This window comes from Pecten maximus, chromosome 3, assembly GCF_902652985.1.
Source record: "Pecten maximus chromosome 3, xPecMax1.1, whole genome shotgun sequence".
Lineage (NCBI taxonomy): Eukaryota > Metazoa > Mollusca > Bivalvia > Pectinida > Pectinidae > Pecten > Pecten maximus.
In genome coordinates this window covers 9,189,211-9,208,566 of record NC_047017.1, presented here as the reverse complement: position 1 = coordinate 9,208,566, position 19,356 = coordinate 9,189,211, and the positions used below count along the sequence as shown (strand labels likewise).

Below are 19,356 nucleotides of genomic sequence, written 5' to 3'. Positions count from 1 at the left end.
GCAGTATAAAATGGAAATAATAATATTTCTACAAACTAATGTTTCATAAAAATTGGATCAAAGCAATTTCAATAAAATCACCGAATTAATGGAGAATTACTTAAACCTGGTTATCTGAAATGCCAACTGAAGAATTTGGCGAGTCACACATCAACTGAAAGTAAACACTCAGCAGACAAAACTACCATTACATGTGTTATTCCATACAAACCCAAAACAACCACAAACATCCTGTACTGACAGCAATCCACCAAAGTGTTAGTTTAATGACGCACCATAACCAGTATGTATTATTATACATGATGCTAGGTTAAGCAAAAGAAAGTGTGTTTTAGGTTCCTAAAATCTTGGTCACTACCAAGATGTTTAAACATGGCTTAAGCGTTTTTTTTTTATTTGTTACCCATGTGGATATTTCTTCGTTTTTACATAGTAAAGCTTAAGAATTTCTCTATTAACTGGAAATCAGGAACCTAAAACACAAATTATGCACCTTTTTGTTTGCAAAAAAAAAAAAAAAAAATCAAACATGGGCAAGTAACCGATACAAAAAATATTTCTTGGAAATCTGAAATTTTTTGTGGAGACAACAATACCCAATGTTGATGGAGTCAACCACAACTTTGGATGATTGTCTTTGCTATGTAATAATCAGTTTAATAATAGTTTATAATGACACATTAACTATTTAGAGCAGACCAGGAGTATTATGTCTGTCATTCTATTTACCACCTCCCTGAATGTCAATGTCATGGATACATTAACAGTATACGAAAGTCATAATGAACATGCATTTACAGTTCTATGATTGTCATTGTTATATCTGGTTTACATAGAGACAAAGACATAACAAAGTTTAATCGATACATCTTGTCGAATTTCAATCATTCTTTGATGCTCTCCTAAAATGAAAATGTTGGCTACATATTCACATATAAACAAAGCTAAATTAAAATCAAAGTTAAATGTACATTATGAACACTTACAGACAGAAGAAACTTAAAACTATTTTTACTTTGGTGACAACTACAGAGTTCTACAGCAAATGATACAAAGGGAGATAACCCCCTGAGGGAACATTCTACAAACATCTACTGTACACTACAGCAATCAGGTGGTAACTTGTGACACCCAGGGCCTCAGTCTTTGTTCATATTCCCCCATTATTGTCTAACACAATCTGGAAATAAAGCCACCTGTATACCGGTTAGTAAAAATGTAAATTTTGTATGATCACATTAACTGTACTACATAAACTCCTCTGAAGTAAGCCACTCAAGAAAATAAATCCATGCGGAAACAACATCACAACATGAACACAGGATTATTATATTCCAGGGCCTGTGCCCGACTACAGAAGGCCTCTCTTACGTAAATAATAACTACCCGTGATTTCTTAAAAGCACCAACTACAAAGGACTGTCAGATATCCCAGATATCTCTACAACAAAGCACTGTCTACATGAGATATCTGAACAGCAAGGTCTTACATTTCAGGAATAATGTGTTGAATTAAAGATATCCCATATCCTTATGACAAAGCTCTGCCTACAATAGATTATCTGTATGGTAAGGCCCTAATTTTTAGTGATATATGTATCTGTTAATACTCTGACTATCAGACGTCTGTATCAGAAAGCATTATTTACAAGAGATGTCTGTACAGTTAGGCCCTAAGTGATATCTGACAATGATCTGACTACCAGATATCAGATACGTATGGCAAAGCACTGCCTTCAACAGAAATCTACGTAGCATTAAGGCCCTAACTTTTGGAGATATTTCTGTATGACAATAGTCTCTGTATGATGAGAGTGGGCCTACTTAATACAGTCTACTCTGTCAAAGTAAGACTACGAGAGAGAGTGTTAATTCACGCGACTTTACCCAGCTCCAGGCCTTAGCCCAGGCCTCCTGAGATTCCAACTCTGTCTGTAGGTTCTGTAAAATAAACTTATAAACTAACGTCTGCTAAAGTCTCACTCTTATAACTTTTAAGTTTATAATTATCTACCAGTCACTATCTACCAGTCACTCTAGTTTACTTCAAGGTCACCAAACTAATGACAGATCTACCAGTCACTCTAGTTTATTTCAAGGTCACCAAACTAATGCTGATCTACCAGTCACTATCTACCAGTCACTCTAGTTTATTTCAAAGTCACCTAATTAATGACAGATCTAGATCTACCAGTCACTATCTACCAGTCACTCTAGTTTATTTCAAGGTCACCTAACTAATCAACCTAACTAATGACAGATCTACCAGTCACTATCTACCAGTCACTCTAGTTTATTTCAAGGTCACCAAACTAATGACAGATCTACCTGTCAATCTAGTTTATTTCAAGGTCACCTAACTAATGACAGATCTAGATCTACCAGTCACTCTAGTTTATTTCAAGGTCACCTAACTAATGACAGATCTACCAGTCACTTTCTACCAGTCACTCTAGTTTACTTCAAGGTCACCAAACTAATCACAGATCTACAAGTCACTATCTACCAGTCACTCTAGTTTATTTCAAGGTCACCTAACTAATGACAGATCTATCAGTCACTTTCTACCAGTCACTCTAGTTTATTTCAAGGTCACCAAACTAATGACAGATCTACCTGTCAATCTAGTTTATTTCAAGGTCACCTAACTAATGACAGATCTAGATCTACCTGTCAATCTAGTTTATTTCAAGGTCACCTAACTAATGACAGATCTAGATCTACCAGTCACTCTAGTTTACTTCAAGGTCACCTAACTAATGACAGCTCTACCAGTCACACTAGTTTACTTCAAGGTCACCTAACTAATGACAGATCTACCAGTCACTCTAGTTTATTTCAAGGTCACCAAACTAATGACAGATCTAGCAGTCACTATCTACCAGTCACTCTAGTTTATTTCAAGGTCACCTAACTAGTGACAGATCTAAGTCATAAGGAGATAAGCTACATAGCTACTAGTTAGTGTAGATAGAATGTCAAGGTCATGGTCACCTGAGGTCACCACTAAGGTATAAGGTTACCTTAAGGTCAAAGCTGTCAATAGATCAAACTTACTACAAGATCACTACAGATCAGGATGATTCAAGGAAACTACAAGGTCAAAGCTGTTCAATGTCAAAGTGTTTACTTCTACAAGGTCAACAAAGTTCAGGTTCACTAGAAGTTCACTACAGTTCAAAGCTACAAGGTCATTACAGTATCCAGTAAATGGAGAACACAAGTTCATCATAGTTAATAGTCACTGCTCAGATGTCATTGCTGTGATATAGAATTAGTAAATGGTTCCCTTTTCATCACAAGCTTACCTGTACCATGGTGAACGTGAGTGATTTAATGTGACAGTTAGACATTAAAATAAACATAAATGAAAGTTTAGCATAATGATATAGGATTCATTAAATCCCTTCACCAGTAAGTTATCCCAATAAGACAAGACTGTATACCATGACACTCACGAAACAAATGTTATAACATCAACTTATAAGATCAACAGATATTTTTTTCTCAAATAGAAACATCTAAGAACGACGCTATTTCTTGTTATATTCAAAACCATTGTATTTCACATTATCAAATTATCAAATATCTAAATGATCTGCTCTTACCTTAAAACTACTCTATTAAAGTTATCTCCCTTTTATTTAAACATTTTACCTCCTCTTATCCTTTTCCTAAGTTCTTGCCCCAAAATTTTTTTATGTAAAACCCCTTTATTGAAGTTTGTATTAAAATGTTTAGAAATAAAACCTGTATTTATTTGTTACTCTTGTTCAATTTGTGGGGCTTCAAAACAGTGAAAAAAAATCATATTAAGTAAGAAATTCCAATCTGCTGAAAAACAGCCTGTTGTCATGTTTCCTTTCAAACATTGTTTCTAATAACTAACCTGCCCTTACATAAAGAGTAATCACAGTTATCTGCCCTTGTCTAAAGTGTATTCACAATTATCTGCCCTTACGTAAAGTGTAATCACAATTATCTGATGATCTTACCTAAAGAGTGATCACAGTTATCTGCCCTTACCTAAAGAGTGTTCACAGTTATATGCCCTTATGTAAAGTGATCACAGTTGTCTGCCCTTACCTAAAGAGTGATCACAGTTATCTGCCCTTACCTAAAGAGTGATCACAGTTATCTGCCCTTACCTAAAGAGTGATCAAAGTTATCTGCCCTTATTTAAAGAGTGATCACAGTTATCTGCCCTTACCTAAGAGTGATCACAGTTATCTGCCCTTACCTAAAGAGTGATCACATTTATCTGCCCTTACCTAAAGAGTGATCACAATTATCTGTCCTTACCTAAAGAGTGATCACAATTATCTGTCCTTACCTAAAGAGTGATTAAAGAAATCTGCCCTTGCCTAAAGTCCAAACACAGTTATCTGTCCTTACCTAAAGAGTGATTACAGAAATCTGCCCTAACCTAAAGACCAAACACAGTTATCTGCCCTTACCTCAACATTGTTACTGTACTGTCTCTTGATGTACTTGGTTTCCTCTTTGTATTTATTGTTGGTGTCGTGGATCTTTTTCTCGCTCCCGTCTTGTATCCTACACATCAAAGCAAGTCAAAAATAACTTTTGTTTCAAAACTCTGAAAGGTTTCACTTCTTAAATTCCATCTATCAATGCTTTCTAGGATGTTACAAACTTTTCTTTTTAAATCCCTTTGAATAATACTTACAATATTCTATTTTGATTTGAAGATATCAACATACATGAGATCGGTGTTCTTTATAATTTATGATACATTCTCTAAAGCCGTTTTTTGCAGTTACATATACAAGTTTTATGTATAAACTCATTATGGTTTTAAACATTTCTACACACCTTTTAATTTCCTCTCTCAGATGGTTACATGTTGCCTGTAGTTCTGCTATCGTCTACAAGACAAAAGGTATTCAGTTAACACTTCAGATAACACCACAGATAACACTACAGATAACACTACAGATAACACTACAGATAACACCACATATAACACTTCAGATAACACCACAAATAACACTACATATAACACTACAGATTACACCACAGATAACATTACAGATAACACCACAGATAACACTTCAGATAACACTACAGATAACACCACAGATAACACTACAGATAACACCACATATAACACTACAGACAACACCACAGATAACACTACAGATAACACCACAGATAACACTACAGATAACACTACATATAACACTACAGATAACACCACAGATAACACTACAGATAACACCACAGATAACACTACAGATAACACCACATATAACACCACAGATAACACTACAGATAACACTACAGATAACACTACATATAACACCACAGATAACACTACATATAACACTACAGATAACACCACAGATAACACTACAGATAACACCACATATAACACCACAGATAACACCACAGATAACACTACAGATAACACTACAGATAACACTACAGATAACACCACAAATAACACTACAGATAACACTACAGATAACACCACAGATAACACTACAGATAACACCACAAATAACACTACAGATAACACCACAGATAACACCACAAATAACACTACAGATAACACCACAGAAAACACTACAGATAACACCACATATAACACCACAGATAACACTTCAGATAACACTATAGACAACACTACATATAACACTACAGATAACACCACAGATAACACCACAGACAACACCACAGATAACACCACAGATAACACTACAGATAACACCACAGATAACACTACAGATAACACCACAAATAACACTACAGATAACACTACATATAACACTACAGATAACACCACAGATAACACCAGATAACACCACAGATAACACTACAGATAACACTACATATAACACCAGATAACACCACAGATAACACTACAGATAACACCACATATAACACTACATATAACACCACAGATAACAGTACAGATAACACCACAGATTACACTACAGATAACACTACAGATAACACTACATATAACACCAGATAACACTACAGATAACACCACAGATAACACTACAGATAATACCAGATAACACCACAGATAACACTACATATAACACCACAGATAACACTACAGATAACACCACATATAACACTATATATAACACCAGATAACACTACATATAACACCACAGATAACACCACATATAACACTACAGATAACACCACAGATAACACTACAGATAACACCACATATAACACCACAGATAACACCACAGATAACACTACAGATAACACTACAGATAACACCACAAATAACACTACAGATAACACTACAGATAACACCACAGATAACACTACAGATAACACCACAAATAACACTACAGATAACACCACAGATAACACCACAAATACCACTACAGATAACACCACAGTTAACACTACAGATAACACCACATATAACACCACAGATAACACTTCAGATAACACTATAGACAACACTACATATAACACTACAGATAACACCACAGATAACACCACAGACAACACTACAGATAACACCACAGATAACACTACAGATAACACCACAGATAACACTACAGATAACACCACAAATAACACTACAGATAACACTACATATAACACTACAGATAACACCACAGATAACACCAGATAACACCACAGATAACACTACAGATAACACTACATATAACACCAGATAACACCACAGATAACACTACAGATAACACCACAGATAACACTACAGATAACACTACAGATAACACCACAGACAACATTACAGATAACACCACATATAACACTACATATAACACCACAGATAACAGTACAGATAACACCACAGATTACACTACAGATAACACTACAGATAACACTACATATAACACCAGATAACACTACAGATAACACCACAGATAACACTACAGATAATACCAGATAACACCACAGATAACACTGCATATAACACCACAGATAACACTACAGATAACACCACAGATAACACCACATATAACACTATATATAACACCAGATAACACTACATATAACACCACAGATAACACCACAGATAACACTACATATAACACCAGATAACACTACAGATAACACCACAGATAACACTACATATAACACCACAGATAACACTACATATAACACTACAGATAACACCACAGATAACACTACAGATAACACCACATATAACACCACAGATAACACCACAGATAACACTACAGATAACACTACAGATAACACTACAGATAACACCACAAATAACACTACAGATAACACTACAGATAACACCACAGATAACACTACAGATAACACCACAAATAACACTACAGATAACACCACAGATAACACCACAAATACCACTACAGATAACACCACAGTTAACACTACAGATAACACCACATATAACACCACAGATAACACTACATATAACACTACAGATAACACCACAGATAACACTACAGATAACACCACATATAACACCACAGATAACACTACAGATAACACTACAGATAACACCACAAATAACACTACAGATAACACTACAGATAACACCACAGATAACACTACAGATAACACCACAAATAACACTACAGATAACACCACAGATAACACCACAAATACCACTTCAGATAACACCACAGTTAACACTACAGATAACACCACATATAACACCACAGATAACACTTCAGATAACACTATAGACAACACTACATATAACACTACAGATAACACCACAGATAACACCACAGACAACACTACAGATAACACCACAGATAACACTACAGATAACACCACAGATAACACTACAGATAACACCACAAATAACACTACAGATAACACTACATATAACACTACAGATAACACCACAGATAACACCAGATAACACCACAGATAACACTACAGATAACACTACATATAACACCAGATAACACCACAGATAACACTACAGATAACACCACAGATAACACTACAGATAACACCACAGACAACATTACAGATAACACCACATATAACACTACATATAACACCACAGATAACAGTACAGATAACACCACAGATTACACTACAGATAACACTACAGATAACACTACATATAACACCAGATAACACTACAGATAACACCACAGATAACACTACAGATAATACCAGATAACACCACAGATAACACTGCATATAACACCCACAGATAACACTACAGATAACACCACAGATAACACCACATATAACACTATATATAACACCAGATAACACTACATATAACACCACAGATAACACCACAGATAACACTACATATAACACCAGATAACACTACAGATAACACCACAGATAACACTACATATAACACCACAGATAACACTAAAGATAACACCACAGATAACACTACATATAACACCACAAATAACACTACAGATAACAGCACAAATAACACCACAAATAACACCACATATAACACTACAGATAACACCACAGATAACACTACATATAACACCAGATAACACTACAGATAACACCACAGATAACACCACAGATAACACCACAAATAACACCACAGATAACACTACAGATAACACCATAGATAACACCACAAATAACACTACAGATAACACCACAGATAACACCACAAATAACACTACAGATAACAGCACAAATAACACCACAAATAACACCACATATAACACTACAGATAACACCACAAATAACACTACAGATAACACAACAGATAGTTACAAAGTAGGCAACACAATATTTGTGATATTATTCTTTCTCCTTGATGACTGTCACAAACAGTTGAACAAAGTTGATGTGAAAACATTTAGTATAAAGGTAGCCTATCAATGAAAGATGTAGGGGAAATGGAGTCATCAACGAAATGATATTATGAATTTTTTTTAGACTCCTTCAAATCTGCAACCAAAGGCACCACTTACCTCTGTAGCCTTCTGCCCTCTCTGCATGTATTCCTTTTCAATATCTTTCAATCTTCCATTAGTCTAAGGAAAAGAAATGACAATAAAAGTTACATTTATTAACATTTCTAGTAAGAGAATCAATCTAGAAATTTGACAGAGATTAATGTTCAATGGACAAACAAACAGACCTTTTCTAACATCTTCTCCATCTCTGTACTGTGAGTTTTCTGCAAGTCCAGTCTCTGTTGTTCCATCTCTGATCTCAACCTTGCCAACTAGAAACAAAACATCAGGAAGATTAATATTTATATAACAAATTTTTTTCATCAGGAAGATTAATATTTATATAAATATTTTTATCTATCACTAATGTATAACAGTTAATCAGATAAGTCTATTTCTGTATCATTTACATCATAAGGTCAAATCAGTTATAGTACTGTCATACTGAAAAGTAACTTCAGTTATAGCGCTGTCACACTGAAATTTCAAATCAGTTATAGAGCTATCACACTGAAATGTCATTTCAGATATAGTGATGTCATACTGAAATGTTTCTTCATTTATAGTGCTGTCACATTAAATGTCATATCAGTTATAGTCCTGTCACACTGAAATGTCACATCAGTTATAGTGCTGTCATACTGAAGTGTCAGACTTGTATGAGTATTACCTCTGACTCCTGTTCCCTCTGCATTTTTTGTTTCTCCTCCTCCCTCAGCAGACCTAGCTCAACTAACTGTTGTTTGCGTAGCTGATTTGCCTGCACTATTTCTTCTCTTAATTCCTGGTTCTGTCGCTCAACACTCGAAATTTTCTGTAGAATATAATCAAGTTGTTAGACTATCAATAGTTATTCTTTATTCTGCTTTATCTGATCTAAGTTCATAAACTATTTATCAGGCAGCTCAGGTTATATTGATTTTTTACCATATAAGGTAAATAAAATTATTATGAATGAAACTTAATACATTGTAATCGCCATGTCGTTAAAAAAATGCATTAAGAAAATGTAAATGTAATATACTGACTTTGGCATCACGGTCAGTGCGTTCCCGCATCCTTGTGTCAAGGTCATAGAGCTCAGACTGGTGGTTTTCCTTGAGATCCTGGAAATCTTTCTCGTGTTGTGACAGGACCATCTCCTTCTGTTTGTGGAAGTCTTGTAACATCTGTGCCTTGTCATGTTCCAGTGTCAACTTCAGTTCCACCATCTAAAGGTAGAGTAATAAACACAAAGATAAAACATATACGGCCTCATCACTTAGGTCTGAGGTTTTACACAATACAGCCTCATCACTTAGGTCTAAGGTTTTACATATTACAGCCTCATCACTTAGGTCTGAGGTTTTACATATTACAGCCTCATCACTTAGGTCTGAGGTTTTACATAATACAGCCTCATCACTTAGGTCTGAGGTTTTACACAATACAGCCTCATCACTTAGGTCTAAGGTTTTACATATTACAGCCTCATCACTTAGGTCTGAGGTTTTACAGAGTACAGCCTCATCACTTAGGTCTAAGGTTACAGCCTCATCACTTAGGTCTAAGGTTTTATATATTACAGCCTCATCACTTAGGTCTGAGGTTTTACATATTACAGCTTCATCACTTAGGTCTGAGGTTTTACATATTACAGCCTCATCACTTAGGTCTGAGGTTTTACATAATACAGCCTCATCACTTAGGTCTGAGGTTTTACAGAGTACAGCCTCATCACTTAGGTCTAAGGTTTTACATATTACAGCCTCATCACTTAGGTCTAAGGTTTTACATAATACAGCCTCATCACTTAGGTCTAAGGTTTTACATAATACAGCCTCATCACTTAGGTCTAAGGTTTTACATAATACAGCCTCATCACTTAGGTCTAAGGTTTTACATATTACAGCCTCATCACTTAGGTCTGAGGTTTTACATAATACAGCCTCATCACTTAGGTCTGAGGTTACAGCCTCATCACTTAGGTCTGAGGTTTTACATATTACAGCTTCATCACTTAGGTCTAAGGTTTTACATATTACAGCCTCATCACTTAGGTCTAAGGTTACAGCCTCATCACTTAGGTCTAAGGTTACAGCCTCATCACTTAGGTCTAAGGTTACAGCCTCATCACCTAGGTCTAGGTTTGACTAATCAGAAGGAAGTCTCCATGTCTATAGGTACCCAGTAAGATGTTCAAAGTTAAGGATGGGTGTGGAATATACTGGGGTAAGAAATTAAGATAAAAATAAGACTATTTGATTGAATTTTCTCTCTGTTATTTTGGGATGTATATGTCATAATTGGATCTACATTTTAAAGTACTGGAAATAGCTCATTTTACATAATGATATAAATATACTGACTAAATCTACCAGTAAGTATGAAACTTTTTATGTTTCATTAAATCAGAACCTTTATAATGAAATAAATAAATTCTACTTAAAACAATGAAGTTTCACATGTTGGTTATTAAAATACTGCCACTAAGACAAAAACATGATGTAGTGTAACACTGACCTGTCGTTCGTGCTGTGCTCGTTCATCCTCCAACTGTTTGTTAAACTCACGAGCTTGTCTCTCGCGTGCTTGTTTAGACTTATTCAAGTCTGTTTCCACTCTCTCCATCTGTTGATACAGAAGCATTCAGATTTAAATCTGTCTAATATGACAAGTTCTATGTACAAATTGGTTTATTTCCTCAAAGGAATCCAGCCAGTGTCATAGCTAGTGTTTTTTCAGTGATAAAAGACATCACCACCTCTTGTCTTCAACATTGACAAAACTCTTCATATTTTGTGTCAAATTCACAGAAAATTGTTCACTCCTAAATTGATTTTAAATTCTCCCTTATATTCCCTCGAGTTTGGTATATTCGTTTGATATAGCAGATATAAGCTCTACCCACCTGTTGTTTCATTTCATTGTACATGCGATCTTGGTTTTTCTCAACTTGACCTTTGAACTCCTCCAGAGCTTTCTCTGCCTGTTGTGATTGCTGTGTATTCTTGTCTGTTAGTTTTTTAATCTCGTCGTCTTTCTCTCTGGTGGACAAATAAATTACCAGTAAATTTACATCAACTTTGATGATTACACAGTATAAATATATGTATTTAATAAATATTGTAAAAGTAGCTATTTCTGAAGGTTTAATTTCACAAATGTTTTTTAGGTAAACTAAACGTGTGGAGGTCATTTTGCATTATAGAATGTATTGGGAAATTTTTGTGGCTGAATGGCCTTTATGTATTTAGCATAACTTCCCCCCTCACATAGATTTCCACGTTTACAATAGGTACATTGTCAAATTAATAAAAAACAGATTGTACAACTCAAGGTATAAATATTTTCCAGGTATCTTATTTCAGTCATGACTGAAAATTTAGCAAAATTAAATCCCCTTCGAATTTTAACAACTAGTCACTAGTGTGATCCTTTTCAATGTCAAACTGTGTTTGTGTTTTGTGATGAGGGGTGTTTGGTAACTATTAATTAATAGAAGTGAAATCTTGTCTACAGGGCCTACCTAATAGTCTGTGTTTTGTGATGAGGGGTGTTTGGTATCAAGGTACAATGTTAACTATTAATTAATAGAAGTGAAATCTTGTCTACAGGGCCTAGCTAATAGTCTGTATTTTGTGATGAGGGGTGTTTGGTATCCATGTACAATGTTAACTGTTGATTAATAGGAGTAAAGTCTACAGCGCCTACCTAATAGTCTGGTCCATCTTCTTGATCTTTTTCTGAAAGTCCTGTTCCATCTGTTCCGACTCTAACTTCATAGATCTTGTCTGGAAAATAAACAAATTTACTACAATTGAAATAGCCAAGTCTTCCATGATAACCCATTTCCATAATTATACTATTTCATTATATCATAGAATAATATCTTACCACTTTATATAATATCAGAATGTTTCTTTAAGTAATGTACCCATAAGTTTAATACACACTGACAGAGGAAGAAAAAGGCCATTAACAGGATGGCAGGTAAAGAAAAATTAAAATCTAAAAAACTACAATCGCAAAAATTTACAAAGAAAACTGTACAAAGCAGATAGAGATTTTATACAATAGATATCGATAAAAACCAGCTTGAGTGACACTCACTTTGGTCAGTTATTTAGGTTTAGAGGTTATAGATGGAACATATTATTCAGGAATATGAAGATTGGACAAAATTGCATGCTCAGTTTTAAGTTGCTTTCAACATATGTCTTTTGAGTATAATAAAGCGTTGTTTTACTGTTACGTATTAAAAAGATCCTGAAAGTTGTTAAGATAGAAACACTGAATAAAGGTGTTTGTATGATGTATCAGTTAGTTCTGAAATAAGGTCTTATTATAGTTTGTTGTACACAGGAAAAAAGAATGGCAAAAAGAAATAAAACACATAAAATGGAAATTATCTATTATAATTAGATTCCCAATTCCGTAAAAAAAATAAATGTAGGGTTTTAAAATGTTGCCAATGTACACTACAAGCAAAAGCAGCCACATAGGGATGTCTGTCTCCAGACCAGGTGACAGTAACCTTGTTTGTATGGATGACGAGAATCTCTTTGGAGAAGGTCCTCACTTGGGCGCGTAGAAGTGGGAATATATTCCACTAAAAGTGTAATGGACGCAACGCTATTACCCATTATACACAACCATAGCTGGATCAACGACTTAAATTTTTTACAGTGTGAGACAAATGAAAGTTAGACTGATGTGGAGTTGATGTATTTTTTCCTGATAAAAAAGTATAAAACGAACAGAGACAAAAACAAATAATCAAAAAGATCTTCTGTTATAGCATCCATTTTCTGAAATTGTGTAATTTAAAAATCCTCTTTAGATATCTTGTTAGCATTCATAAAACTTGAAATATCTGTGCATTTAATTTGTTTTTCCCTAGTAAAGACTCATACTGAACATAGAATTTTTTGTATCTTTATTACAGTGTTAATACAGAATGTTTGTTGTTGTGTCTATGATCATACCAGCAAATCATCAAGATTTATTCTAGGAAGAAAATAACATTTAAAAGCGCCCAACCAACATGAATGACTGTCTACCAAAAATTAAAGCCTTTCAGAATGTTACCTGTTTATTTTTGGACTTTTAAATCCAATCTCACAAATTAATTCTAATTGTATATATTAAATACAAAACCAATGAATTTATAAAGCTATTAAAGATCAAAATTGTTTTCATCAGAACTTTTCAAAATACAATTTATGTTCGTATTTGCAAAAGAAAAAGCATAAGATCTACAGTTTTTTTAAAATAAAAAATGCACAGGATTTATTACACTGAATTTATTACACAGGATTTATTACACAGAATTTTGATACACTTGTTGTCTCTATGGTTGGTGACAATCATATATAACTAGATTAGAATGGGAGTAGATGATAAGTTTTGAAGCCACACACCACTGTTGGATATACCACTGTCACTACAGCACACAGTAATACTGACCTGTTTGTCGTGCAGATTCTCCAGGTGTATTTTATCTTGTTGTTGTACTTGTTCCATTTCCTAATCAAGAAAAAAAAATTGTTTTATATATCTTTGTCTTTTTTAAGACTAAACAGCAATGTTTAAATAATTACTGATCTAAAAATATCAAATGATTGTACAAACGACAAAGAACCTTATGTATTCATATATAATGTATATTTCACTTGTATAACTTACTCTGATTTAAGTCCAAGGGAGAATAGCTTACCATGATTTAAGTCCCAGGAAGAATAGCTTACCCTGATTTTAGTCCAGGAAGAAAAGCTTACCCTGATTTTAGTCCAGGAAGAATAGCTTACCCTGATTTTAGTCCAGGAAGAAAAGCTTACCCTGATTTTAGTCCAGGAAGAATAGCTTACCCTGAATTTAGTCCCAAGAAGAATAGCTTACCCTGATTTTAGTCCAGGAAGAATAGCTTACCCTGATTTTAGTCCAGGAAGAAAAGCTTACCCTGATTTTAGTCCCAGGAAGAATAGCTTACCCTGATTTTAGTCCAGGAAGAATAGCTTACCCTGAATTTAGTCCCAAGAAGAATAGCTTACCCTGATTTTAGTCCAGGAAGAATAGCTTACCCTGATTTTAGTCCAGGAAGAAAAGCTTACCCTGATTTTAGTCCCAGGAAGAATAGCTTACCCTGAATTTAGTCCCAAGAAGAATAGCTTACCCTGATTTTAGTCCAAGGGAGAATAGCTTACCCTGATTTTAAGTCCCAGGACAATGAGAAAAAGCTTACCCTGATTTGCCTCTGTCTCTGTTCTTCAGCATCCTTCAAAGCTCGCTTCAACTGATCCACATGATTGTCTAACTCCGAAATGTTGTCGGCAGCCTTAACAATTCAAATAAAATTTAAACCAACTTCCTTACCTTATCAATGTTAGGATATCTGGACGAGTAATGGAGACAATATTTAAATGATTAACTATTTTCTATTTCCTTAATTCATTATTCTGTGAGTAGCACAGATCCATGTTTCTGAAAACTTTTGATAAAACTATCAACTTTTTTAACTACAGTGTATAACAGCCATACATGAATTCATTGCCACAAAAATTCTAGCCCACAAAAACACAAACATGGTTGACTTCTAGCTTTTATAACTCCAGGATTAGTTTGAAAAAACAATGGATGATGACAGATAACGGCCACACTGAGTAATTGTTTACCTTAGCTGAAGCAATGTTGTGTTCCTGTTTCATAAACTCCAGGCTAGCTTCCATTTTGTTTTTGAGCGTCCTAATCTCTTGGTCGTTTACTTCTATACTCCTCTGATGTTCCTTCTCAAGATTTGAATATCTGGAACAAATTTTACACATACATAACATGTTATATAACTGATTAATGAGTCTAAATGATTTTAACTAACAAGGATTACACATAATTATAAATGTCTTGCGTGTCTCAGCTTCTGCATATCAATTACCGCACCGTAGATTAAGTCAATATGTGGTATTTATTATATTTACTGTTGTAATTACCTGTTCAGATTTTACTGCTACAATGTCTTTCTCCAAATATCAAAAGTCCATTTAATAGTAAATTATAGTTGAAATCTTGAATCTAAAATTTGCGTTTGGATGGTTATATAGATATAAGTATATTTTAGGTTTCATAATGACAGCTTTTGGACTTAAGGAGAAATTTAGCTCAATGTGGAGCTAAACAGAAACTGAATCTAAAATATATGCTTGGATGGTTACATATTATATAAGTAAATTCCATGTTCCATTATGATGGCTTATGTACTTAGAGAAATTCAGAGTGTCAATATTAGGTAAACATGGTCTCATATAGCCGATATCAAGTCAACATGATCTAATATAGCCAATTTCAAGTTGACCTGATGGAATTGGGTGGCGATGCAGCCAGTATCAAGTCAATGTGATGGAATCAGGTGATGATATACCTAATTTCAAGTCAACCTAATGGAATCAGGTGATGATATAGCCAATTTCAAGTCAACCTGATGGAATCGGGTGATGATGTAGCTAATATCAAGTTGACCTGATGGAATCGGGTGATGACACAACCAATATCAAGTCGACTTGATCCCACATAGCCAATATCAAGTCGACCTGATAGAATCGGGTGATGATGTAGCTAATATCAAGTTGACCTGATGGAATCAGGTGATGACACAGCCAATATCAAGTCAACCTGATGGAATCGGGTGAGTTTGCAACCTAGGAATGTAGGCCAGACACCAGTACTGAAATAACTGATGAACAAGTATACAATCTAAATTACCTAAACTGATTTAGGAACTGAATCCATATTTCTGTCACTTACTTATCTCTGATGTCTCTGTAGTCAGCAGTCAAGCGGTCAAATTTACTATCCAGGTCCATCTTCGCTCGCTCAGTCACATTCCTTGCTTTGGCAGTCTGGTCAGCCTCCGACATCAGCATCTGAAGACGATTCTCCAGTTCCTTGATCACTGCTGACTGTAAAGAAATAAATATGCCACGTATAACTTTATATAGAATCTTATTTTTTAATTGTTAACAGAATATCACTTTGAAATAAACATTTTTTCCTGCATTAGAAAACATAAATATGTTGTATCTCAACATCTTTTCTATTTTTGGTACAGTACTGAGCTATAAAAGATTAACCAAGTTTCCCTATATAATATCTTCAGTGATATACTTCGTGTTTCTCAGTACTAAGCTCAGGGTCTTACAGACTAACAAGGCTTCCCTATATAATATCTCGGGTGACATGTTTCCCTATATAATATCTCGGGTGACATGTTTCCCTATATAATATCTCGGGCGACATGTTTCCCTATATAATATCTCGGGTGACATATTTCCTTGTTAATCAGTACTGAGATAAGAATCGTACTGTTGAATTAGTCTGCTGGTTGTACTCCTTCTCCATTTTCAGCAGACGGCCATTTGTGTCGTCCAGAATCTCCTGTATATTCTTTGTGTGGTGCTTCTGCATATCAAACTTTTCCTGCTCAAATTTGGCAACCATGTCATTCAACTGGAAAAAAAAATCATAATTCTGTAAAGATTAGTGGCAGCCATAACAATACTGTAAACCAACTTATTTTTTAAACAACTTTTGAATTTTCATGTCTAATAACTAATGTGCCTGTAACTGAAACTATTGTGATGCAGTAAATTTTTGTGAATTTTAATCACCCATGAAAATAAGTTAGTTTACAATATACATTGTTACAGCAATACTGTAACTTAGGTTGATTTGTGATTTTAAAGATTAGACAACTAGCATATTAAAGGAAAATTTGACAACCAGGGCCCAGTTGTTCAAAAGGTGATTTGGCTAATCACATTTTAACAACATTTTTCAAATTCCGATATAATAACTTCTGGTAGAACTGACTTGACAAAACTTCTGTTATTCGTAGTTCTCTTTCAACTGGCATAATTTAAAGACAATATACTCACAGGTTTTGCAACAAATGAGAAATGAAATTTTAACTACCGTAAATATTCGCGTATAGTGCGCACTTTTTTTCAAAAATTGACAAGTGAAAAAGACCACTGCGCACTATACGCAAGTACAAGCCTTTTCCCAGTCAGAATGAATGTGATTTGACTGAGATTTGTGATCGTGTCCTTTCACAGGAGGATTGATTTAATACTTATAATATATATATATAACATATATAAAGCATTAAGAAAGCAATAGTTAACAAATAATCAAAGAAATGAATAGTTATTTTAATGTTTAATTCCTTGAAATTGTGTATTTATCAGCAATTACGTGGATTTATCTAAGTCGATCGTGAGCCACATGTTCCGTACACCAGAGACATATATACAGATATGTCTCTGCGTACACATACGATCTCACTTGAGCATGTTCCCGTTTTCAGGTCCAAAACGATGTATAACATCTCAATTAACATCAAACAAAACTTGAAATGATATAGCAGTACTTAGTTATTTCATACTTCTAAGTTAATCACCTTATAAATCCAGAATGTTGCCAGAAACTGGTAACGTTCAACTTGTTTATTTACGGAAGCTGTATCACATTTGCACACAACACAAACCACGTTTTTACGGTTGACTGCACAAACTTTATTGCAGCATCCTGATTGGTCAATTTTACATAATTTTTATGGCTGCACTAAATGCGGTCAGGACTGATCCGGATTACATAATAATACATACAATAATGGGAGATAACTCCAATGAGCTTATAGCTAAGTATTATGACATCTCCTTTTTTAAAGAAAGAATATACATATTATTATCACTTGCTTGAGCTTTAAGTAAATTTGCAGAAAACTGAAATTTGGCACATGAAAAATGTTTTTTCAATTATACTCTTAGTTCACAAGTGTCCATTGTGAAGTTTGTAATATATTTCAAATTGATTATTACCTTTATGAAACTGACAAAGACTAGTAATTTTAACTCAGCAAATTAACTGTCAATTATAAAAAACACTTGAACTGTCAAAACAATATAACACAGTTGGGGACAGCGGTTGCTAGCACTTGACCCACCGTTGGGACCAGGTCTTTACCACCTGTCCATACACAAAGTATCAATGTCTCAATGTCACATTACTTTACGTAATCCTTGAAACGACCAGGCTCCTTCACGACTCTTCCGCTAGATGTTGTCTTGACATCTGGTAGTGCATTCTGAGTGTTCATGGTACTTGTCACTGCAGGATTAGTAGTTGGCTTACAATTTGGCGTCACAGTTGGTTTGACGTCATCGTCTACATCAGGTCCAATGATGACTGGGGGTTCTTCCGGTGTTTTCAGAAGATGGTTCCGGTTCCTTCTATATGATCTACCATTGGGTGTCTGGACAACATATGATCTTGGTGTGGTATGTCTTTGCTGTACCACAGCCGGTTCCCATGTTTTCTGTACTCTCATCCTGACAGCATCTCCTGGCATCAGAGATGGTAGACATTGTGCATGTTTATCATAATGGAACTTTTGGTGTTCCTGTCGAGTAGTTAGTTGTTCCCGGGCATT

The 19,356-nt window shown here is 34.7% G+C and overlaps 1 protein-coding gene across 5 annotated transcripts in view; it reads right to left on the bottom strand.

Annotated features, from left to right (window-relative positions):
• The window catches only part of LOC117323117 (centrosomal protein of 112 kDa-like), a 46,995-nt gene that overhangs the window by 6,210 nt on the left and 21,429 nt on the right, over positions 1-19,356 (bottom strand). For 4 of the 5 annotated variants that reach the window (XM_033878132.1, XM_033878133.1, XM_033878130.1 and 1 more), the window contains 15 exons: positions 17,229-17,372; positions 16,671-16,825; positions 15,548-15,677; positions 15,118-15,210; positions 14,343-14,402; positions 12,588-12,667; positions 11,785-11,920; positions 11,397-11,504; positions 9,923-10,105; positions 9,565-9,708; positions 9,080-9,166; positions 8,910-8,972; positions 4,834-4,886; positions 4,458-4,554; positions 1,888-1,941 (listed from right to left, as the gene is read on the bottom strand). In XM_033878132.1, the coding sequence (XP_033734023.1) occupies positions 1,888-1,941; positions 4,458-4,554; positions 4,834-4,886; positions 8,910-8,972; positions 9,080-9,166; positions 9,565-9,708; positions 9,923-10,105; positions 11,397-11,504; positions 11,785-11,920; positions 12,588-12,667; positions 14,343-14,402; positions 15,118-15,210; positions 15,548-15,677; positions 16,671-16,825; positions 17,229-17,372 (1,587 nt within the window). The remainder of the gene's footprint in view (positions 1-1,887; positions 1,942-4,457; positions 4,555-4,833; positions 4,887-8,909; positions 8,973-9,079; positions 9,167-9,564; positions 9,709-9,922; positions 10,106-11,396; positions 11,505-11,784; positions 11,921-12,587; positions 12,668-14,342; positions 14,403-15,117; positions 15,211-15,547; positions 15,678-16,670; positions 16,826-17,228; positions 17,373-19,356) is intronic. The other variant, XM_033878134.1, reaches the window with a different exon arrangement.